The 25,179-nt window shown below is 39.2% G+C and overlaps 1 protein-coding gene across 9 annotated transcripts in view; it reads left to right on the forward strand.

Annotated features, from left to right (window-relative positions):
• The first annotated feature begins 1,210 nt into the window (after nt 1-1,210).
• LOC121871838 (kin of IRRE-like protein 1) overlaps nt 1,211-25,179 on the forward strand; it is a 47,913-nt gene continuing 23,944 nt past the window's right edge. For all 9 annotated transcript variants that reach the window (XR_006089967.1, XR_006089968.1, XR_006089971.1 and 6 more), the window contains exons 1-7: nt 1,211-1,339; nt 6,190-6,404; nt 8,734-8,844; nt 9,934-10,137; nt 11,097-11,248; nt 11,762-11,906; nt 22,036-22,166. Coding sequence is in view for 3 of the 9 variants with exons in the window: in XM_042374369.1 (XP_042230303.1) it covers nt 1,224-1,339; nt 6,190-6,404; nt 8,734-8,844; nt 9,934-10,137; nt 11,097-11,248; nt 11,762-11,906; nt 22,036-22,166 (1,074 nt within the window). In the remaining 6 variants the exon portion in view is untranslated. The remainder of the gene's footprint in view (nt 1,340-6,189; nt 6,405-8,733; nt 8,845-9,933; nt 10,138-11,096; nt 11,249-11,761; nt 11,907-22,035; nt 22,167-25,179) is intronic.

Raw genomic sequence — 25,179 nt, forward strand, 5'->3', positions numbered from 1 at the left:
CTTCGTCTCTATTATTTACAATCACTCTGGCGGGAATCAATCAGTGTTTGGGCCACTACTCACACTGGCTCTAGCTGACTCACCACTACCACTACTCTGGCTGTTGCTGCTCCCACTATAACTCTCCTCCACACAGTTATAAAAATGTTGGATCACTTGAACACAATTTGACATTTTTGTTTTTCTTCTATATTTTACAATCTCAAAAAGGATGTGTGTGTGTGTGTGTGTGTGTGTGTGTGTGTGTGTGTGTGTGTGTTGAAGCATAGGGAGATCTTAATACATACTTACTAAACATCTCTCATAACTCCCTGACTTTCTACTGTACAGTATATTGAGCAATATTGCATCATGATCTGAGGACACTAACACGTATAATGATTCTGAGTTACACAGGTCATATACCATTACACTATGTTAATGTCTGCCCCACGTGTTGACACTAAACCTTTAATGACAGTCTAATTGTAACTCTGATGACTAATATCTTAATAACGAGGCTGTGGTGTGTGTGTGTGTGTGTGTGTGTGTGTGTGTCCACCGCTGATGGTAATATGAGTAGTTGTGGCAGTTGTTCACGTTGTTGACAAGTTCTGAATTGTTGTCCACAGTTGAGTGAGCAACGTACACCCGCCTTCTGCTCTGAACACCCAAATCCTCAGGACACACGAACTGATTTACAATTACTCTAAAATGAATAGTGTAAGTGAAAATGTATTATGAGTTATATTTTTTTTTTACAATTTACAAAGACGTGCGCTATAGTTTTATCTGGTTATCTTATGAGGAGTTAATGTGCTGGTGATAAGTCGTTGTTTCTTTCTGTTTATAGTTTAAACCAATTTATAGGGATAGGAACGTGGTTTAACCCTTTGAATACGATGTCTTAACCACTTGAGGACGATGGTGTAACTCTTTGTTGACGATGGTTTAACTACTTGAGGACTATGGTTTAACCACTTGAGGCCAATGGTTTAACCCTTTGTTGACGATGGTTTAACCCTTAGAGAAAATCTGGTATATTGCATTTCTAAACCTCTCTAGATTTTTCCAATTCCAGGACACATTTTTCAATTTTAGTAACTATTTTTTTTTCAATTAAAGAAAATAACTTTTATATTTTTTTTATTTTTTTCACCTTTGTTTTCAGTTTCAGAACCCAATTTTACGGTCAAACATCAGAACATATTTCTCCCTTTGTTGCAGACTCCAGTGAACCAGCGATGGCGGTGAAGGGCCAAACAGCAAGAATCCCCTGTCATACCCCACGTTCTTCCCCCACGGCTCAAGTCCAGCTCACTCTTTGGTATAAGGATGGCATTGGCAGGCCTATTCACAGGTGAGTAATAGGTGAGGTTTGTTTGCTTCATCAACAATTGGGTGATGAGTTCCTGTGAGATTGTCTTCATCAACACGCTTCAGGAGAGTCTTAGTAGTGCTGGGTTCATGAGATTGTCTTCATCAACACGCTTCAGGAGAGTCTTAGTAGTGCTGGGTTCATGAGAGTGTCTTCATCAACACGCTTCAGGAGAGTCTTGGTTGTGCTAGATTAATGTGATTATGTCTGCCGAGTCCATTCCTCTTTGTAATTTTTTTCTGTAATATATAATTTTAATTTCTTCTTCTTCTCCTTCTCTCTGTTTTGTCGTCTTAATTGTCCGTTTTTCTTTGATTTGTAATGTTGTAAATTCTATTCTCATCTTTGTTTTCTTATTCTACTTTCCTCTGTTACATCTTTTGGTACTTTTCCTTCTATTCACTTTACGTTATTTTTAGGTTCCATCAGCATTCACGTTTGTATTAATCTCTTATTTTATTTAAGTAAATGTCACGTGTTCTCTTAATTTCCTCCACTGTTTCCGTGTTTAATATTTTCACTTCCAGTCTGTTGCTTCCTGAGAGGTTATATTATGTTAATATTTATTTCCTTGGATTTAATACTACTGGGACGTCCACACACATACACACATTATATATATATATTCGGTAAATAATCTCTCTCTCTCTCTCTCTCTCTCCCTCTCTCTCGCTCTCTCTCTCACTCTCTCGCCAAAACATATGATAATTTAAGATAATTTCGTCCGCCAGAAGATACAAAATTAATAAGTGAAGAGGAGAAAGTGATGTAGTTGTCTAGTCTTGAGGATAACGAGGTCATTATCAGGTGGGTAGGCAACACGAACAGGTGACTCACAGGAATTTATTGAAGAAAAGTTGGTAAGGGAAGGAAGAAGAGGAATGATGTAGAGAAGTAAAGGGAAGGAAGAAGAGGAATGATGTGGAGGAGTACAGGGAAGGAAGAAGAGGAATGATGTGGAGGAGTAAAGGGAAGGAAGAAGAGGAATGATGTAGAGAAGTAAAGGGAAGGAAGAAGAGGAATGATGTAGAGGAGTAAAGGGAAGGAAGAAGAGGAATGATGGAGAGGAGTAAAGGGAAGGAAGAAGAGGAATGATGTAGAGAAGTAAAGGGAAGGAAGAAGAGGAATGATGTAGAGGAGTAAAGGGAAGGAAGAAGAGGAATGATGTAGAGGAGTAAAGGGAAGGAAGAAGAGGAATGATGTAGAGAAGTAAAGGGAAGGAAGAAGAGGAATGATATGGAGGAGTAATTATAGAAAGGAAAGAGAACGGGAAGGATTTAGGACTGGGTGGGTGGGTGTACGTGTGGGTGGCTTGGTGGGTGGGTGGGTGGGTGAGTGGGTGGCTTGGTGGCGGGTTGGCTGGCTGGCTTAGTGGGTGGGTGGGTTGGCAAAGAGTCTCAGCTCTCGTTCAGGTTTATGACACCGAGAGAGAACAGTCGCTCAAGATCAATTTTCCGGGTGACCGAGGAGGTTTATGTCCCGTCATAAATCATCCTTCGGTCAAGCACCAATGGTCATGAACTGTGCCCACACCTCCTGACTCCTCCCCATCCTGCAGCCTCCTCCTCTTCCTCCTGCAGCCTACTCCTCTTCCTCCTTCAGCCTCCTCCTCTTCCTCCTGCAGCCTCCTCCTCTTCCTCCTGCAGCCTCCTCCTCTTCCTGCTTTTTACCCTCCTCCTCCTCCCCCTCCTCCATCTTCTTCTCTTCCTACTCTTCCCCTTCCGGCTCTTCCTCTTCCTCCTCTTCCTGCTCCTCTTCCCGCTGCTCCTCCTCCAGTATCCTATTCCTTCTTCTCCACCTCCACCTCTTCATCCTCCTCTTCCTCCTCTCTGCCCTATCTCATTCTCTCCCTTTCTTCCTCTTATTATCCACAAACACTTATCCACCTCTTTCCACTTCCATTTTATATCTTTCCTCAATCTCCTCCACTCTGCATTTTCCCAACGACACGAACACACACACACACACACACTCTCTCTCTCTCTCTCTCTCTCTCTCTCTCTCTCTGCAAGGATTATAAATATGGCAAAAATATTTCATAAACTCTATTTAAAATAATAAAAAAAAACACATAACTATGCATAATAAAATAAAACATATCTAAAAAAAACATAAAAAAAGTTATTTACATTATTTTTTCCTTCATATATATACCTTAACATTATGTATATATTATGTTCAAGATGCGTAGGTCTAATTATTTAGCTGTTGTAAAATAACCACAATTAAGATACGTAATTAATTCTTACTATGAGATACACGAAGGTTAACGAATGACGTAATATGTATACAGATAGTAAGAGTGTAAACATATCAACTTCCTGTACACACCATTGTTTATATACCCGCAATGTGTGTTAATATGCTGAGTAATATAAACTTATATATTTGTCTATTTATCAATTTATTCATCCATCCATCAACATTATCTGTCTATATATTCGTGGGAAGCATCAGGTAGTGAAATGCGGCAATCCGGCACCGTAGACTTTATCAGGCATGATAATACTAGACGACTGTGGTCCGTCTTTTTCGTTGCCATTGGGGATTTTTTTCATTTAATAGTAAAGCTTTCATACCTCATGGAACACACATTAACTATAATATTAACAGGAAAATGTATAAATAAAACCTGAACAATAGAACAAGAGAGTGTAATAAAAAATGGAAAATAAAAGGACAAACTAATCGGAATATGAAAGGAAATAACACCTAAAAACATTTAGTGAACATGAAACAAGAGAGTCAATGAACCAGATAAAATACCAGAAAAATAGAAGGAAAAAATCTAATATACAAGAGAGAGAGAGAGAGAGATAGAGAAAGACATAAAAAAGAAAGAGAGAAAGAATGCAATATAACCAGAGTATAAAGAGAAAGTGAAAAGAAAGTTAGATAGAGACTAATATCAACCAGGCAGTAAAATGAAAGTAAAAGAAAATGGAGAGAAAACGAAAACTGAAAGAAAGTAAAGAGATAAAAAAACCTAAAAATAAGTAAACACAGAAGTAATGCAACATAGCCTCCCCTCACCCCTCCTCCCACCCCTACCGCTCACTCCCCCCCAGCCCCCCAAACCCCCACTAGGAACTCCCTTCATCAGTATTCAGACGTCAGAACGACCCAATTCGTCCTGGGAGGTTAACGATCCTCCTTCCCTCCAATTAGGAACAATTTCTCTCCAGCCAAAAGAGAATCTATCCAGACTATGCGACTCTCGGCTCCGCATTTGTACGTTTATGAGGGCAAACTTTTGTCAAGGTAAATTGGCTGTTTGGCGTAATGACAGAGTATGATGGGTGGCTGTGTGTAGGGTGGGTGGCTGTGGTGGATGGCTGTGGTGGGTGGCTGTGTGTAGGGTGGGTGGCTGTGGTGGGTGGCTGTGGTGGGTGGCTGTGGTGGATGGCTGTGGTGGGTGGCTGTGGTGGATGGCTGTGTGGTGGGTGGCTGTGTGTGGGGTGGGTGGCTGTGGTGGGTGGCTGTGGTGGGTGGCTGTGGTGGGTGGCTGTGTGTGGGGGTGGGTAGCTGTGGTGGATGGCTGTGGTGGGTGGCTGTGTGTAGGGTGGGTGGCTGTGGTGGGTGGCTGTGTGTGGTGGGTGGCTGTGGTGGATGGCTGTGGTGGATGGCTGTGGTGGGTGGCTGTGTGTAGGGTGGGTGGCTGTGGTGGGTGGCTGTGTGTAGGGTGGGTGGCTGTGGTGGGTGGCTGTGTGTGGGGTGGGTGGCTGTGGTGGGTGGCTGTGTGTGGGGTGGGTGGCTGTGGTGGGTGGCTGTGTGTGGGTGGGTGGCTGTGGTGGGTGGCTGTGGTGGGTGGCTGTGTGTGGGTGGGTGGCTGTGGTGGGCTGTGTGTAGGGTGGGTGGCTGTGGTGGGTGTGCTGTGGTGGGTGGCTGTGTGTAGGGTGGGTGGCTGTGGTGAGGGGCTGTGTTTGTTTACCACTGTTACTTGTCTAATTCTCGCACCAGGACCCCTCTCATGAGTCTGTGTTGTTCGCTAAGTGTTGTGAGGTGTTTTGGTGTCTCCTATTACCACTTACCTGAGGAGAACTGTAAGTGGCCTCTGTTGTCCAGTGTTTATGTTGACGTGTCCGAAGAGAAGAGCAGAAAAGAGAAGAGAAGGAGTCAAGGGGGGAGGAAGATAAGAGGGAACAAGAAGAGGAGAGAAGAATGGAGAAGAGAATGAGAGGAGAAAGAACGAAAATAGAGAGCGAGAGAGAGAGAGAGAGAGAGAGAGAGAGAAAGAGAGAGAGAGAAAAAAAAAAACCCCTGTAAGCAAGACCTCCTAATCTTCCTCCTCGCCATCCTCCTCTTCGCCATCTTCCTCGCCATAGGACGAATCTTTAATTAAATTTCTGATTAAGAAGGTCATTTTGGCCACAATTTTCAGACAGTCGCAACCTGACGTTAATTGGATGAAACACCTCTTTGATGTCGTCTTAAACACCCGAAGGGGGAGGAGGGGGGAGACTCGGAAACAGTTTTTTCTTAAATGCTTTTATGAAATTGAATTAGAACTCATGAGGAAACTACTCGTATGTTGGTACTTATGTGTATAGGTATATATGTATTTATATATGTGTGTTGTATGTATATGTAATGAATATGTATAATTTTTCGAATGTTTCACCTTTAATATACTATATATCCTAACACAACACACAGAGACAACTTACATACTATTTACACATAATTTTGCAACAGGTTAACCTTAATTAACTTCTGTATGTTTTAACACGAACAGAGCATCAATAATAAACTTAATCCACCTGTATATAAAGTACTTGTCTCAACACTGACGTATGAGTTTCATCTCCTCTCGTTCTTGTTGTTGTTCACAGTTACGACTCGCGAAGTAGTCCCCCTCGGTCCTGGTCAGATGAGCGGTTGATAGGGTTTCGCGCTACCTACATTCCTGACGGTGATGAAGACTATCCTGAGATACCTTACCTGAAACTGGAGGAGGTTACGACCGAGGATGCTGGCGTCTACACATGCAGAGTAGACTACAAGAAAGCCCAGACGCAGAGAGCAGAGGCCAAACTTATCGTTATAAGTCAGTATAATTTCTCACATTTTTATTTATTTATTTTTTTGATGATGACGAAGAGACAGTGTTAGGAAAAATAACACCACCACTAATATTACAGCTAATAGCCATCTTATATTTTAAAACTGATTTGTAACTTAATCTAACTAACTTAAACTATTGTCCCAGGTTAGGTTAGGTTATTATTTTGGTTTTGGTATGATTGGCATAGGTTAATAAGGTGTTAGATTATATGTCTACCTCTATATATTTATGTCTGTCTGTCTGTCTGTCTGTCTGTCTTTCTATCTGTCTGCATCATCTCTCTCTCTCTCTCTCTCTCTCTCTCTCTCTCTCATAATACCAGTTATGATCAGGTTCTGTAGTCTACCAAAACAGAAAAAAGTACACTCATTATTTTTAGTTCTAGGATGTATAATTAGCAGAAAACTAACGTAATTATTACCTTGAGGATTATTATCTTGATTACATACAGAATTACATAATAAATTAAAAAAAAAAAGGTAAATTTTTTTTTAAATGAATGACTTTAATTTATTTGCGATGGGTTTTGGAAATTTTACAAAGATTAATATTTTTTTTCACAACGCAATTCATGTATGATATGATTTGCTAATTTTATGGATGGGTGGTCAAACGGGTCCCAGTCCTAATGCGCACCTGTCCTAGTAGGGGTCCACTATTGCCTAATCATTTGGGGCCCACTCGTAACAGGGGTCCCAGCTAAAGTAATTGCTGTTCTATGATGTCCCAGTGGTCAGGTCAGGTCAGGTCAGGTCAGGTCAGGTCAGGTCAGGTCAGTTCAGGTAGGGTTAGGTTAGGTTAGGTTCTTCACCCCCCCCAAAAAAAAAAAATCCACCCAAACACCTTTGACTGGCACCTTATATTACAGTTGGGTGAGTAAAGGCGGTCGAGTGCAGTACCGACCATTCGTTTTGTGTACAGGTGTTCTATATAGTTCATCTCGGTTATTGTGATTCATTTTAAGCTGAGGATATATTAGTCTGTAATGTAGTCTGGCCGCCAAGATTCTAACCATCAGAAAATGTTGAAATTATCTCAAGAAAGACAGAAGCAAAAATTCTCTTTATAATTAATAAGAAAACTGGGAGGAAGTCATTTGTCCCCACAGTTCAGTTTTGTTAGGGTTCATTTTTTTCCTTATTGATATAATAGAAACATCTCAGGCCACGTTACCACTTATCTTGTTTCTGAATGGTGTGCGACGGTGAACAAGTGGATCCAGCTATCGCCTCTTATTCTAAGGGTCCGTGATCTGAGCCAGGAGGATTCACTTAACCTAACCTAACCTTATTTAAGCTATTTAAAAGATGTGTCTATATCCAATGTCTTTTTTTTCAAGCCAATATTAAGATTTTTTTTCTGGGCTTTTTTCTTCTTCAAATAATCGGTGATTTTTTTTTCCCTGACGTCATCAACCAATCTCCCCGAATAACTTTCCCTGAACAGTGTGAAGTTAACGACTCATTACATCTCCTTAAATCCTAAGTTAGGGGAAATTTCTCTTCATGAGTCTTTGGCTCGGAGGTAATATAAATCTTTCTGTCTCTTGGGAAAGGAAATAAAAACAAAATCTTTGCCTCACGGTTAAGGTAAAATAAACCTTTTTCTCCCCAAAAGGAAAAGAAAAAATAAACCTTGTTGTCTCATGGCATTGAAAAAAAAAATTACAATGCAAATTAAACACACACACACTCTCTCTCTCTCTCTCTCTCTCTCTCTGTGTCATAACATAAATAAAACTAAACCCGACCATCTCACAAAGTAGAGTATATTAAACCTTATTAAACCTACTTATTCACGGAGTAGAGGAAATTAAACCCTATATCTCACCTTGTAGTGACAATTAAGCCCAGTGTCTCACAACATCAAGGGGTTCAACCTCCTTTCTCTCACGTTATATGAGAAGAGGGTTAAGAGGATGGGAATTAAGACGAAGGGAGAACTATGTGATAATGAAGAGAGAAGTGTAGTGATGTTTAGGATACTAGGAAGGAAGAGAAGGAAGAAGAATAGGTATACTGTAGGAATATGAGAGTAAAGGAGGAATGAGTAGGAAGGGAAAAAAGAGGTAAGGAACAAAATATCGAGAAAATTAAGTAAAAATGGAAGGAAATGACGATAAAGACAAGGAAGAAATAAACTGGGGATTATTATTATTATTATTATTATTATTATTACTATTATTATTTAAAAATATTTATAGTCATAGGTTAGGTTAGGTTAGGTTAGTTTATTGCCGGAGTGACACATCGTAATGGCACTATAATAATTAACTTTGCCCCTAATACATCATGTCCGTTTTCTATGACAGCTCCTCCCGGGACACCCACCATCCTGAGAGAAGACGGGACTCAGGTGCAGGACACTATTGGACCTTATAATGAGGGTACCAACGCCAGCATCACCTGTCAGGTAGTCGGAGGTAATACCACTTTTTTAATATTTTTTTCCCTTCTCATTAATACATACCATCAGGTGTTGTGAGTGTGACGAAGGGTTGTGAGTGTGACGAAGGGTTGTGAGTGTGACGAAGTGTTGTGAGTTGTGACGAAGAGTTGTGAGTGTGACGATATGGCGATATATTTCAACACGAGAAATAAAAATTCGTGAAAAAATAACCACTTTTTTTTTTATTAATACTTAATTGAAAACTGCAATGGGAAAAAAAAACAAGGTATTCATTTTGCTGGTTTGATAACGTCAGCTCTGAGTTAGGTGAGAGAGATTGCTTGCTTCATATCATCATAAATATGTCTCATAATTTTATTAATTTCAAGCTCCAGCCGTTATTAATTATCGTATTAAAAATGTTCTAAATTATGAACAGTTATGTAAATGATGTTAATATATCATAGTAATTAATTCACTTTAATGTTTAGTCTAGTCTACCCAGTCTTCTCTGTATCTCTATGTAATTAGTTTTTAGTTTATTTTCTTTAAAGGATCCGAACGAGAAGACTGTACGACGTGTAAGGAAAATAATAATAATAATAAATAAATAAAAACTAAAAAATAAATAAATGTAAAAATTAAAATAGAAAAAAAATAAACAAAAATAAAAATATATAAATGAATAAAATAAATAAATTCTATAAAATAAATAAATAAATGAATAAGTAAATATAAAATAAATAAACAAAAATATAAAAATAAACACAAAAATAATAATATCTAATGTTTACTCCTTTTATGTTAAGTAACCATCAACATCTTTCGACAATAAGGACTTCAAGAATAACCTTTAACATTTTTAATGAAGGTAAAATATTGTAAGTGACAGAATGAAAAAAAAAATATTTCTTATTAAATATTGGATAAATAGAGACATTTTATCCAGACCTTAATCCAGAACCTTATATTACTGAATCCATAGACTTTTCTGATCAAATCTAGTGATCTTTTTTAAATCCAAATTCTTATCCTAATAATAAGCAGGATTTCTCATCTTTTCCATAACTTTTGCTTACTAAATCTAGGACCTTATATATCCCACCTTCATCTCTGTCAACAGGCCACCCTCCGCCAAACGTCAACTGGTGGCACAGAGAGAAACTGCTTGACGGTGAGATTGACAGCAGGGTCGACTCTGTGTACCGGAACGTCTTACAGGTCGGCCCGATCACCAGGAAAGACCTTGATGCCTTCTACGTGTGCCAGACCGTCAACTCTGATCTGGTCACACCCATCAGTAGTGGAGTTACCCTCGACGTTAACTGTGAGTTGATGACGTTAAGGAGGAGGAGGAGGAGGAGAAGAAGGAGGGGGAGGGGGAGGAGGAGAGGAGGAGGAGGAGGAGGAGGAGGAGGAGGAGGAGGAGGAGGAGGAGGAGGAGGAGGAGGAGGTAGAAGAAGCTAAAAATATGAGTGGAATTGGGAGGAGAAGGAAAGAGTTAGGTAGCGAGAGTTAGTAGGAGAAGGAAGTTAGAAACGTGGATAAAGAGGAGGTAGGAAATTAAGAGGAATGGTGGAGAAGGAGGGAATGTTTATATACTCTAGTACTAGGTTAGGTTAGGTTAGATTAGGTTAGGTTAGGTTAGGTTAGGTTAGGTTAGGTTACGTTTGGTTACGTTACGTTTGGTTAGGTTAAGTTAGGTTATGATGAGACAGAATAATTATGAGTAAACAAACAATTATGCCAATTATATCTTCTGGACTTGAGTAAAATTAATCAAGGGTTAATTATTAATAAAGTAATTATTTATTGGTTATGAATACACGAAAATAATAATTAACTGTAATTAGATTCCAAATTATCAAGCTTAAAAACTTATAGCTGTAACCATAACGCTTAAAGGGGTTAATTAGAGGAAATATATGTCTCTATGGTCCTTGATAGTATTAAGGGTCACTAATTAAGGTAATTCATGGATCTCAATTTACATCCTCATCTCACGCTTAGATATAGTCTCTCTCTCTCTCTCTCTCTCTCTCTCTCTCTCTCTCTCTCTCTCTCTCTCTCTCTCTCTCTCTCTCTCTCTCGTTCGCTAATCATTATTCTTCCTTTCTACTTTCTCTTTATATATATATACTTCCGTCTTCATTTCTCTCTCTCCTTATTTCTCTGTCTGTCTGTCTGTCTGTCTGTCTGTCTGTCTGTCTTCAAAATCATCCCCAAATCCCACCACTAATTCTCTCACTCTCTCCCTCTCTTTCTCTCCCACCCCTCCTCCCTCAGTGCCGCCTCTGTCGGTGGAGGTACTAGGGTCGGGTCAGGCTCTGGTAGCTGGGGAGGAGTACGAGGTTACCTGCCAGAGTACAGGTGCTCGACCCCCAGCCACTATTACCTGGTGGCTGGACGGTGAGCAGCTCATCAACGAGTCTTCCCGCGTGAGTATCTGTCTGTCTGTCTGTCTGTCTGTCTGTCTGTCATATCAGTTCTTATTTTTCTACCTTATTATATCGTCTCCGTCTCTATGTATTTATTTTCGCCATTCAAGTAATTTAGAATAAAGATAAAATTGTAATTCTAAGTTTATTTAATTTCGTATAAGATAAACTTCCTCATCTAAATAACTTATACTAATGTTAACAAAAATAGTTTATATAAGTTAAGCTAGTTTTTTTTTTTGGCTATTAAGCTAGTCATGTATAGCCAATCAAAAGATGTAAAAAGAATACGTAGAGATTATTGTTGTTTTTGCTATTTAATGTAATATATCATTTTAAAGTTTAGAAAATAACTGAGATTTTTACCATCACTAGCATCCACCATCCAACTCACCCACTCATCCCCCAATCAACCGCCCACAATCACCCACTCATCACGATCATCCACCAACCAACCACCACCCACTCCTCACCCACTCATCCATGTCTTCTCCCTTCCTCACTCTCTAACAGATCGAGAACCAGGGAAACGCTACCTTCAGCACCTTAACTCTGGTCCCCGAGAAAGACTATGGTGGCAAAATCTTAAAATGCTTGGCTCAGTCACCAGTCCTTGACCACCACCCCCTCGACGATACCTGGGAGCTGGATGTACACTGTAAGTCCCCATTGAGTAATTATTTCTCTCTCCTGAATCAGCTAGCTCCATGTATGCTAATCTTGATTGACTGACTGACATGTTCATTGAGATTTTTTTGATTTCTCATCTCTAAACTGATTTGTAAGCAATTTCCATCAGCCAGCTCCATGTATGATAATCTTGATTGACTGACTCACACGTTCACTGAGAGAATTTTTACTTCCTTTTCTTTTGTATCTTCCCGCTCTTACTGACTTAACTGATATGATTTATTTCTTAGTTTTCTGTTTTATTTTATTTATTTTTTATACTATAGACTTTCTTCAATACGCTCAAGGACATTCTTTAACTTCTGATATTCTCAATTTTGATAGACAGATAGATAGATTGATATATAGATAGATAGATAGATAGATAGATAGATAGATAATCCACTAATACGCCATTAATCTTATCGTTCACCTCATTCATTACATTCATTATTATTCATGGTCATTATTCAACTATTAATATTCATTAAATTTGAAGGAAAAAATTATCTCAAAGTTTTCACAATATTACGTATGAATTTTTTTATATAAGTTTTTCATATTTACTGTGAACAAAAGTAAACGAATTTACTGTTAATTTTATTTTACTTTCATTGTATAATGTTCACTTGTTATAAATACAATTAATTTTTCAGTTATTTAGATCGTTGTTAATTAATTTGAGTGTGATGTTATTCATTATGAGACTTTTTTGAAGTGTCATTATCGGTATTATTCATTTATATTCAGCTCCATGTTACTGTTTATACATTCACCAGATCATTCATGGAGACTCGCTCTTCAATATCATTCATAACTAGAAGTGTGAATTAAACTTCTTGTAGGATTATTCACGACGTTCTATATAGATCGTTCATTAAAGATCTCAGTCGTTTTACCTTCTCTGTGTCTATATATTTATACATGAGGTGATATATGCATATAACTGAGGACATTATTATATAAATTATAACACTGTAATCCCACTGATACGAAATATATAAGAGATTTTCTATAATGGGATTTTCGTTATGGATATATTTTCATCAGTCTCCAAACACCATTAATGAGTTAAGTCTCTTATAAACATCTATTATGTAAATCTTTCATTATACCGGTGAAGATTAACTTGTAATCCCACGCCAACAATATCCCCAACTGAGACTTGAACACAATAACCTCACTCTAAGTATCCTTGACATTATTCTTGTGTTTTCTTAATTACCTGTTGACAGAGGGACAATCATGTTGACACTCTCGACTCATCAAAGACCCCGCTCACCTAATTAGCTTAAGTCAACAACCTTTGAAACTGAGCCTGTAAGTGTGTGGTGAATGAATTATTTAAGTTATAATATACCATGTAAACGTGTTATTCTCTGGAGTTGAATTTCAAGCTAAATTTACACGTATTTTTTTTTCTTCATAACAAGACACTGAGCTGCCCACATTAACTCTTGAGTTTGAACGTTGTGGTGAGTGAGAGATGATGACTGAACGTGAAGTATTTCTGAACATAGAGACGCAGGCAGATAATCATACTATTTATAACGCTTGGTATTGTGACTCCCTCTCATCCTTTGGTTATACTGAAGATGAAAATACTGATAAATTCAACAAAGTAAACATATATATTAAGAAACAAAATATGTTTGTGTTATGTGGTTCTTCTTTGATATTTTCTTTTTTGGTGAGGGAGGGGGTAAAGCCTCTTGGAAAGTAGGTAAGAAAAATCCTCGATCGACCAACACACAGCTCAGGAGGACAACTAACAAGACGGTAGACCCAGTTACTGCTCTACGATACAGCATAAAATCGCTAAGTGGAATATGATGGACACGTGAGGTTGTCATATAACATCACAGTACAGGATAAATATATTATACTCTTGACATAAATAAAATGCTTCTAAACCGACATTCTCAATATTTTTTCACCGAATTATCAAGCCAGAAGGCACACTTTATATTTACACCATGTGAGGTAGTGAAGAAGCAGCCTTGATACCCTCCTTCAGAATATAATCTATGAACTGTGCAAAGGCTCCCAACATAACTCAAGGAAATAACTGACTTTAGCAGAGAGAAGGAGATCAAAGGATCCACAAGCCAGCTCACTTTAGTTGCTCGGGCTGTCCAAGGAGGTGGGTAGAGTGGTACTAGGGAAAGATATTTTTTTAATCAAGTGTCTTCATAAATAGACACTATAGTACTCAAGCTGTTCTACCTGAGTTTAGGAGATCATATACACGACACTGATCTGGCTTTAGACACAAGCAAGACGCCACCTCCCAGAAAGGCTGTTTTTTTTTCCCCCACCTTCAGTACTCTGGAGATTCACCTCACCTGCTACGAAGATACTAAAACTGACCCACTACTAATAAGATATTAATGCATGTGTGCATGGTAGTTTAGGTCCGGCTGAATACATGTACCATTATAGTGAAGTAAAATTAGCCTGTGTTATCTCTTTATCGATATTTCATTCGTCAAATATCTTAGTTAGTATTACGAGATCAGAGAGAGGACTTTTTCGCTTAATAAACAACTCGAGCTACAGAGAGTGACAGACCAATAAAACCCTCGAGCCGGAAAACTTTGCCTGTGAGAGATGAGAAAATATTACGTGAGGGACAACAATTGCCTGTTCTTTTTTTTTCCAGTTTATTTCCCAAAAGTAACAGATGACGTCAGAAGGTAATCCATTGGAAAAAAAAATATGATTTGAGTGTGATTAAATATTCGTACTACCGTTCGTGAATATTCATTTTACGTCATTTACTTTACCGTTTTCTATGATTCACTTTACGTCGTTCATGGTACCGTTTTCTATGATTTATTTTACGTCAGTCGTTGTACCGTTTATTATTATACACCTTGCGTCGTTCATGGTACCGTTTTCTATGATTCATTTTACGTCGTTCATGGTACCGTTTCATGTGATTCACTTTACGTCGTTCATGGTACGTCGCTTATTGTATTGTTTTCTAAGACACAGTTTACATGGTTCCTTTCGTATTTTCTCTCTTATTTCTTATTAATCTTATTTGATCTAATTCGCCTCTTCCCTCTCACCTCCTTCTAACTAATCTCTCCTGTAGTCGCAAAGTATCACCGTGTAGCCTTGAGTTCTCCAGTGAAACGGCAACCAAAGAAATAATATCATGGCTAAGTCTTCCCCCAAATCTTCAGCTCGCACCTAAGATTCTCTCTCCTAATAAACTAGCCTCTCTAGCTATTACGAGTTGACAGTTTATCACATTAAAGGCTTTGTTTATCGCTATTTATAAAGGGTGTTCGAAAAGTCCCTTGTACACCTGTAATCAATTGTAATTTCTAATAGAGATAACTTAAGTGTGTTTACTCAAGACAAAAAAAAATAATATCCGCCAAACTGAACCATATCGAACCATACCCAACTGTCAAGCCAACAAGCCAGCGGTACAGTCGTCACCCTTCACACAGAGGAAAACAAGTAGGAAAAAAAACCAGTCGGGTGGAAAATTTTTAGTGATGGTCATTATGGAGGATTTATGATCATACTGTACGTCGTCAGTCATTGTAGTGATGGAGGATGGGTGGTATTGGAGGGTGGGTGGTGGTAGAGGATGGGTGGTATTGGAGGGTTGGTGGTGGTAGAGGGTGGGTGGTAATGGAGACGCTAGCTAGAATCATGACAGCAACAAACTCACCTGGACATATTCCCTCTGTTGACTTATTTATTTTTTATTTTATTTTTTATTTCTTCGTCTTTCAAAAGTTACATCGAGACCATTTTCTCTTTGGTCGACTTTGATGATTCTTACTAGTGGAGTAATTAACGTTGCCCCGGTAAGTGTTTGGTGAAGATGATGGTGGTGAAGGGTGCTTTACTCCCTTGCCTTCTAAATGCTACAGTCCTCCTCCTCAGCTGCGTTAGTGAGCTCAATATTCGCCTCTTTTGACCGTCGGTGGGAAATGTAGCCGAGTTAGTGAGCTCAATATTCGCCTCTTCTGACCGTCGGTGGAAAATGTAGCTGAGTTAGTGAGCTCAATATTCGCCTCTTCTGACCGCCTGAAGAAATATTTATCCTTATGGGAGAAAATTTCACCCGTACCCCCCTTTCAAGATGATAGTCTAAGGTATAATTACTTCTAGGACGAAAAAAAATGGATAATTTCAACCATCGTCCTCAAGTGAGTATTATGAGAGACGATCACCCTATAATCTTTGCAGTCGCGTATGTATGTATGTATGTATGTACAAAATTGTCATTATCACGAACGTTAAAACACATCCCAGATCCATTTATCGATATATACACTACTCTCCCCAAAAAACCATGTAGCCTTACTGAGAAACGAGAGATTAAAAATGCAATGAAATATATACAAGCAAAATTAAACAATATTCTATGTTTCAAAATGTTATAATAATGAGCCAGAAATCAAATATATTTCACATCACAGAGCCACAGAGAGGGTGGTAGTGGTGGAGAGTGACCAACACAGTTTAGAGTTAGGCGGGAAATACGACCGTGAGGCCAGGAACACAGATTAGCGGCGTAATAATGTTTACATCACCGATACCAACACAACACAGTTAATTGAGATTACTGAATTCCCAACCATTATTGTTTACATACAAATGCTGCATCGAATGACCCCAATATCACGTATATTTAGAATTAATTGAGATTTATTGTGTATTTCTGATGTTGTTGTTGTTGTTAAATAAAAGTGTATCGTGTAGTTTAATACTTGGGTGATGTATTACTTGTGATTAATGATAGGTTCCTGGTTTATACATATCGGTAAATCCTAATCGTTATAACATCCAGTGATAAAAATAATAGTTGTTTTTTTCATTTATCATTATTGTGTGTTTTGAGGTAATAAATATCTGGTGTGTGTGACTAGAGCTTCCAGTAAGAGATAAATAGCTCACTCTAAGTCAGTCGTTATTTGTGATTTTATAAAGTTAATTAATCTACTAAAGTTCCTACATAATTTTTGGCGCTGACAATAACATAAATGTAGGAAATATGAATAAAAAGAGATGATAATTTTTCAATGTTAGTTAGAGAGAGAGAGAGAGAGAGAGAGAGAGAGAGAGAGAGAGAGAGAGAGAGAGAGAGAGAGATCGTTTTAACTGCCCCGTCTCAAAAAAATAAGAAAATATCACATACATTCTCAGCAGTCATGAAAAATTTCACTCTTTACAATATCTAATTTTACTTTGATGTCTAAAGTGAGAGAGCGACAGTGACCCTTGAAGATATTATGAGTTCTAATGTTCGCTAACTTGTTCACCTGAGGTTATTAAGTTGACGCCAAGTTTTCATTCGAGGCGCGTGTCACTTACAATGCTGTGTGGGGAGGGGAGGGGGGGGAGGGGGTAATGGCATACGTTCGTGTGTGGGGGAGTGTAATGGTTAGCATACTTTCCTTGCAAAAGAGTGGTTCTAGGTTCGATTCCCAGGCAGGATGAAACTATGGGCAGGTTTCTTTACGCCATTTGGAGATTGTATTACCGGATAATGGTTAGCCAGTGCAGTTGGCTAGTTGTCCGGTCTTCCATACGTTAAATAAAGTAAAACCCTGGGTGTACTAGGACCGGCCAGCCTAGAACACGAGGGACAACCACGAGAGTGTGTGTGTGTAAGGACTCCTGGTGGCAGGTGATGGACGCCCCACCACCAATACCACGTCAGTTTAATGCTTAATGCTTATTGCGCTCTCCTCTCCCTGCCTCAAGTGGCCAATATAGCAGACGGTCAGTCAGCCCTTGGATCTCGCCCCTCCCAATATTGATCAAAGTCTTCCTGCTGCTGCAATAATTGTCTTGCTGCTGACGTGACTCTCCCATAAGGTGGCGCTGGTGGGGAGGTTAATTGTAATGAAACACGTATTATAAGTTGAACGTTATTTGTGTGTGTGTGTGTGTGTGTGTGTGTGTGTGTATTAAGATGTTTCATGTACTTATATAATCACTGTTATGGTAATATTGCAACATAAACTTGATCAATAAACGCAAATTGTCAATAACAGACATAAATTATAACATAAACAGATAAATCCACCCATACATTCAGTAATGTAAATATTCCCCACCGAGGTCTTGAAGTACTCTGTGTTTACATTCTTGGGTCGCTTATACTTCGATAACATCCTCAGAGTAAGTCAAGAAAATGACAATATTATCATTTTATTTGTGTTGGTGTGTTATTTTTTAACGCCTACAACCGGAAGTGTCGATTACCATGTACCATGTCAAATAAACTACCATTATTTAGTACTTACATTACCATAATCACCACCGTTAAGGCCAATATTTTATCTTTACTATCTCTTAAAAGTTACTCTCACTTTACTACTATCACCATCAATACCATCGCCACCATTATCGCCAACACCACCACCATTATCACCATAAACATCATCATCATCATCATCATTAGTATTCATTACCATAAAAAAATCACCATCATCATCATCATTAGTCACTCCAATCCCTACTTTTACCCACCTTCACCATCACTGATTACCCTTGGCATCTACACTATCACCTACAACCATCTCTCACACCATCATCACCATCCATACTACTACTGAGAACAATATCATTATCATCATCATCATCATCGATTATTTACACTATCATGGAACGTAAACACAGCTGCTAATTTGATCCTGTTCCTCCCTCAGTTTTTAAATTCAGATTCCTTCCCTCCCTCCTCTCCCGCCCCCAGCGTTTATGTATGCTATCTGCTGTCAGTTTCGATCTCGCTTCCCACCTCGACTATCATCACCGAGCATCACAGTAAACGCAAGAAGACGTCAAGGCTCCAGTGTTCAAATTCTCCTCTGTTCAAAAGTTCAAAAGTTTTCTTACTCATCTAAATATATTTTTAGCTGCGTCAATTAGTTTTATGAGTATCAATCTTGACTGACTGACTGACTGACTTACTGAGGGGATTATAAAGACCAACTTGAAATGATGAACCTCTTAACCATTTATTTTTTTGTTAACCTTTTCTCTAAGATTTTTTTTTGCATTATGTCTTGAAATTCCTCATATCTGATATTGATAGTATTGATGACATTACTATTGGCTCATGACGCCGACTGAGTCACACCAAAATACAGAAACTAAAAGAAGTACAGTTTAGATGTACAATAGTATCCATCCACTTCACCAATTCTTTCACAACTGAAGAGAAGGCCACAGGACATCAAAACTGTAATACTTTCCTACAATATTTCTGTAATTTCATGTGGGACCTCATTTCCAAAACTGACATTCACGATGCTATAAAATCGTATCCAAGAATTCCCTCACAATCTTGTTGAAGTGGATGAAGCCTTCTCCCCTCCCCAGCGGCGTCAAGCAGCTGGCCAAGTCCATCACCTTCCTGGAGATGAGGCAAACATTTCTGACCTTTTCCTTATCCTTCACCCAAACCTCTACGTCTTCACCTTCTAAATGCTCCCCTAGGTCTTGTGGTTACTGTCTTCCTTCTATTACCGTATCTGACTTACTGTACTGTGTGATCCCAGATACTAATCACGAATCAATTGTCACTGAAGTAGTTTTATTTGGTGAACTCTGATATACTTGGAATCTTAGTTCTAAATATTCCACCATTGACAAAAGAATAACATAAACTATTATTTATGGAATGTAAATATATGTGTTTACCTCTTTTCTCATACATATAGAATATACATTTACTCGTCACGGCAAAATACTTGAGTCTTGTTATGCCCCCAAAAAAGCCCAATAGTCAAACGCATAACACAGATTATTGGAAACACAATCGTAAACACTGAACGAATAGTGTTAGTAATCCTGGACAGAAATGTGGTCGGTCTCCCTCTGGCCCTGTACTCACCACTCCATTTACGGATATAAAAAACTTCACGAAAATTAATTCATATTAAGCCTACAATAATGTCTTCATTATCCATCACATAGCTTTAACAAACTGACTTAAAAAATATAGAGGTAGACAAGAGGGTACGACTTTCACCTACTGCCCTGCGGGACGTTGATTCGTGCAGGAGGTACCGTCAGTCCACCCAGCTGTGAATAAGCACCAGATTCAACAGCTGGGAAGTGAAGGTAGTCGAGCACGGTGCAGGATACGGTACCTCAGAGTGCCCAAAACACGCAGAGTCATTAGGTCACTGAATCCACACTCTCCCTAACGAGTCGTCAAGTTTATGGGACACAAATTCACTCCAAAATCAGTGTCATCAGAGGTATATGAAGCAGAATTCCCTGAACACATTTACACCACATTGCCTACCACTTATATACCTGAAAGACAGTCAAGAACGGTTTAACTTCAGGTCCTTGTCAAACTTCCTTCGTATGGCTTTTATTTCTTAATTTGTTCTATCGTCTGCTTGGATGTTTTCTTTCTCTTCAATCACATCATTATTTTATTTGTAAATGAATCCTATTTTGACTTCCATATTGTGGCTGGAGTTCCTCAGGATACTGTGCTGGCCCCTAACCTGTTCATCCCCTCACCAGGAACATCCTTCCAACAACTGAATCAATACAGACTTAGACGACACTAACCTCAGTCTTATCTTATGTCGCTTATCTTGTCTTCCCACACCTTTATATATTACAGGTATATATTACAGGTATCTATTAAGCAAATATTCTTTTTATTCCCCTTTTTGGTCTTATTGCTCCCCAAAACCCTCACTAATTTTGTCATCTATCTTTTTTTAAACCCAAGAAGTAATACTCACTTTTACCCGAGACATTTTTCCTCCATCTCCCCTTCAGTAATATCGAATTACACTCTCCTCCACCCAGCATCAAAGTTTTAGGGCCGACCTTAACTCACTCTCTCTCTTCTGGAATCGAGTCATCTCTGAACTTGGCAGAAGAGCTTACAAATTTAATCTCCCTTTCTTTCTAGACGTTCTTTCCATCCTTCTCTCCGTCTTACCTAAAAACCCTTTAAAAATGTTAAGTCTCGTGTTACCTTGACTACCGCTCTCACCCCGAGGCAGGAGGTGGAGAGCTGCCCCCACAGTTCTTGGTTAACAACACCCAGAGTTGCTGTAGTTGTGATACAAATAGAACTTGGGTTTATATCAATATACTGTAGTATCTAAAAGGAGACACAGTGACCTATCTTAGCTCTGTTCTCACTCCTCCATAATGAAAGCCCCACGAGCTGGTATCTCTCCTGCTGTGTTTATATTAATTCACTCACTCTAATACCACCAGTGTGTGTGTGTGTCAGTAAAACTCTTTTAACCTTAACTTACCTCCTTCAGCCACCTATTTTTACCATTCTCTGTCCTATTTTATGTCTGCGGTGGCTTAGTGGATACACTGTTCCTGTTCTACTGGTCTCTGATTCGCGCCCAGGACACCCCCCCAGTCCGCCCAGTCCGCCCAGGTGTGAATGGGTACTTAACGTTACAGTTGGGGAAGTGAAGGAGGTTGAGTGTAGTGCCAGTTACACAACCAATGTGCTGTATACACTTTATCTTTTACGGGCTGTTACACCTAAAGGACCCACTTTGTCTCTGTCATCGTTATGGTGAACTATTAAATTGGTGTCTATTGGAACCTAAACATTCTATGGGCCAGTCCCTCGCTGGCTAATTCCCCCCCCATACTCTATATATGAACATCTTCCTCACTATTGGTCACCATCATCACCATTAACTTCACAACCGTCACCTCCACCAACATCACCACTACTACCACCACCATCTTCAGTGTCACCACCACCACACCACCAACTACCATACCATCACACCACATAATTACACAATTACTGGTACATTTACTTCTTTTTGGTTGCCTCATAAAATAACTATAATCCGTGAAACTTATTTAAAGAGTAAAATAACAGAATATAATTAACTTAAACTCCTCATAATTTATGGTAAAAAAACAATAACACTAACTAAATTGGAGGTCTGCTCAGTACCACCACCCCCACACCACCACTACCCTCCACACCACTCCAACCCCCCACACCACCACATCTCCATCACCATCCCCACACCCCATACCACCACTACCCCACACTACCACTACCAAAACCACCCCCACATCACCATCCCCACATCACCACACCGCCACCACTACCACCACAGACGTTCCCGAGGTGAATTTGGAGCTGTTGGAGGAGATTGAGCCAAACGGTATGACGGAGGGAGAGAACGTGACGATGATCTGCAACCTGAAGGCCAATCCTGTCGTTAAGAAGGTCAGCTGGTATCACAAGGTAAGACTTATCTCTCCTGTGTTTATTTTAATAAGTATACTCGACGTGTGTGTTTGTGTCTGTGTGTTAAATCGATCAAAAGAAAACATCGCATCAATGTTATTTAGAACAGAGATCCGCAACTCTCATATCTGCTGCTGGAATGATGGTATCCATATTATTTATGATGATCAATTGACGCAACAAACAAATAATCTAATGCACTTTATAGGACTAGGAAACATTATACCTGGCAGCGAACAACAGCAACACACACACACACACACACACACACATACACACACACACACACACTGTATGTTAACTGCTACTGAGTGTGGCGTGTTAACCTTGGGTAGTCAACGTGTTAAATACAAATACTTCAATATATGTTTAAGTAAAAGAGTCAATCTCGGGTCTCTGAGGAGTCACTCATAACAAACATCAAAGTAAGTTTTGTACTGAAGTAATATTATCTTATTATAATCTAGTTTAAAGTTTAATTATAACCAATGTTAATGTTTGGTGAAAATACGTGAATCAACCAACATTGGACAGATCACAGGTAAGCATCATCAAAAGAAAACGATGAGTCATGTTTATTTACAGGTGTTTCCCCTAGGTAAATAACTTAGTAACTTCTATTTTAACTCTCCACCCAGAGTGACGTTCAGTGACTGTTGTGGTTTGAGGTTAGGTTAGGTTTGGTTAGATTTGGTTAGGTTAGGTTAGGTTAGGTTAGGTTAGGTTAGGTTAGGTTAGATTTGGTTAGGTTAGGTTAGGTTAGGTTAGGTTAGGTTAGGTTAGGTTAGGTTAGGTTAGGTTAGGTCAGGCTAGGTGAGGCGAGGTGAGGTGAGGTGAGGTTCCTGGACCATAAATCGTACATCAGGTGTGGAAGACTGTCAGGTTCCCGTAGGACAATTGGATCACACTCACCTTGTCGTCTGAGAGATGTGTGATTGATTGCATTCCTGGTATTTTTAATATAATGATGTAAAATTGATTAATCACTATCATGTTGTGTTCTGCTCTCTTCTTTATTAAAATCTCAATTTTATTATGTTTTATCATATTCTTTCTTCATTATCACAAGCGAAAGGAATCTGTTGTCCTATTAACGAGTTCACTAATATGTAAAAGTTATATAATAGTGTTGATATATGTAGATGAATATGTAAGTAATACGCTGTTTATTTGTCAGTTATATATTATAGAAGTGCATACACGTAGATAAGTAGGAAAGTGTTGGCCTTTTAATGATGTGAAATTTCCTTCTGTCTCTCAATGTCTGACAACAGGTCTCTCCCATTCTCCTCTTCCTAGGTTCTCTCCAACACACTCCTTCCACTTCTTCTCTCACCCCTCCTCTCTCTCCCTCACCCCTCCTCTCTCTCCCTCACCTCTTCTCTCTCTCTCCCTCACCCCTTCCCCCATTAGCCAGGACTGGGCACTTGGTAATTCACGCCAATATCATCACTTACGTGGGATATAGGCACCCCCACCCCCACCCCCTCCCCCACGAGAATCAACGGAGCGGGGCAGATTCCAGAGGGGTCGTGTAAGGGAGGATAGGAAGGGTCGTGGGGCCCCATAATGGTAGTGTCGCGCCTCAGTAGTGTTAACGGCGCAGTAGTTGGCAATAACAAGCTAGTAACGAGGTGGCGGATTGCACCCAGGGAAACGTCGGCTGAATTCTAAAATTCCAATTAGTTGCTTTATGGAGCCCCGACACTTTTGTCTCTGAGGCTGTCCCGTCTTGTGAGGCCAGACGTCGAGGTGTTGTTGTGTATGTAAATTACTCAAGAGATACAGTGTGTGTGTGTGTGTGTGTGTGTGTGTGTGTGTGTGTGTGTGTGTGTGTGTTTGACATATATACAGACAAATAAACAACATTACATACACACTGACAGATTTCAACAGGAGAGTCATTCGTTTCTCCTTTGTATTGAACGACATATTTTGAAGGAGTGTATAATATAAACTGTATAGCTTTCATTAAGTTAAGAAAATACATTATATACGTTATACAGTATTTAGAGAACGAAATGACATTCACTAAACAAATTAGAAACTTACATGAGATGAGAGTTTGACAAAAGTTTCCTGTCGTGGGAGGAAGTTCAGGGCTTCGATTTTTAATTTTGCTCAAACAGAAATTCTCTATAGGCTAGGTTGGGTTGGGTTAGGTTAAGTTAGGTTAGGTCAAGTACGGTTTTGTTACTATTCATGAAGCTTTAACCACTTCTCAACTTCCTATTTAAATAAGAAAACAAAACTAAACGTCCCATCCAGTCTGTATCGTGAAGGCGCGTCAATCGGAGTTAATTGAGGACACCCTACGGCCGACAGTCTCTCTGATGGTACGATTATAGCTGTCAGTTATGTACTTCCCAATCACCCGTCTGATTCCCCCTACTGAGAGAGAGAGAGAGAGAGAGAGAGAGAGAGAGAGAGAGAGAGAGAGAGAGAGAGAGAGAGAGAGAGAGAGAGACCAATTCCCCCCTCATCCCAAGTTTTCTTTATGGCTGGGCAGACTTGGTCCCATCATTTGGATTAGCGAGTTTCCTTGGCTGAGGTGATTGACTTGGTGTAGTTCACTCCGCCATCCTTACCACGTTAGGTTATGGGTGGGAAGTGTATTGTGTGGATTTATTACCTGGTCTAATTGTACAGGTGTATCGGAAAAGATTGCCTCGATTTAAATTAATAATCCTTTAAAATCGAGATCTACCCGACCAGATTTAATGGGAAACCGTTTAATATCGAAAAGAATGACCAGAGTTTAATGAAAGGACTACAAAATCGGAAGAGAAATGCCAAAATTTTAATATATATATATATTATATATATATACAAAGAATACCTCACTGGTAGCGATCCCTGTTCACACGTAGAGGTCCAGGGTTCGATTCCTAACTAGTGAGATATTGTTTGTATATGGAAGCCCGTTTGTACATGGCTAAATTTGATACATATTTCCTTAATTTTTTAAAAAATAAATAACTAAGAGAATTTTATCTCTCTAACCTAACCT

Source organism: Homarus americanus, unplaced genomic scaffold, assembly GCF_018991925.1.
Source record: "Homarus americanus isolate GMGI-L3 unplaced genomic scaffold, GMGI_Hamer_2.0 scaffold24143, whole genome shotgun sequence".
NCBI classification, from domain to species: Eukaryota; Metazoa; Arthropoda; class Malacostraca; order Decapoda; family Nephropidae; genus Homarus; species Homarus americanus.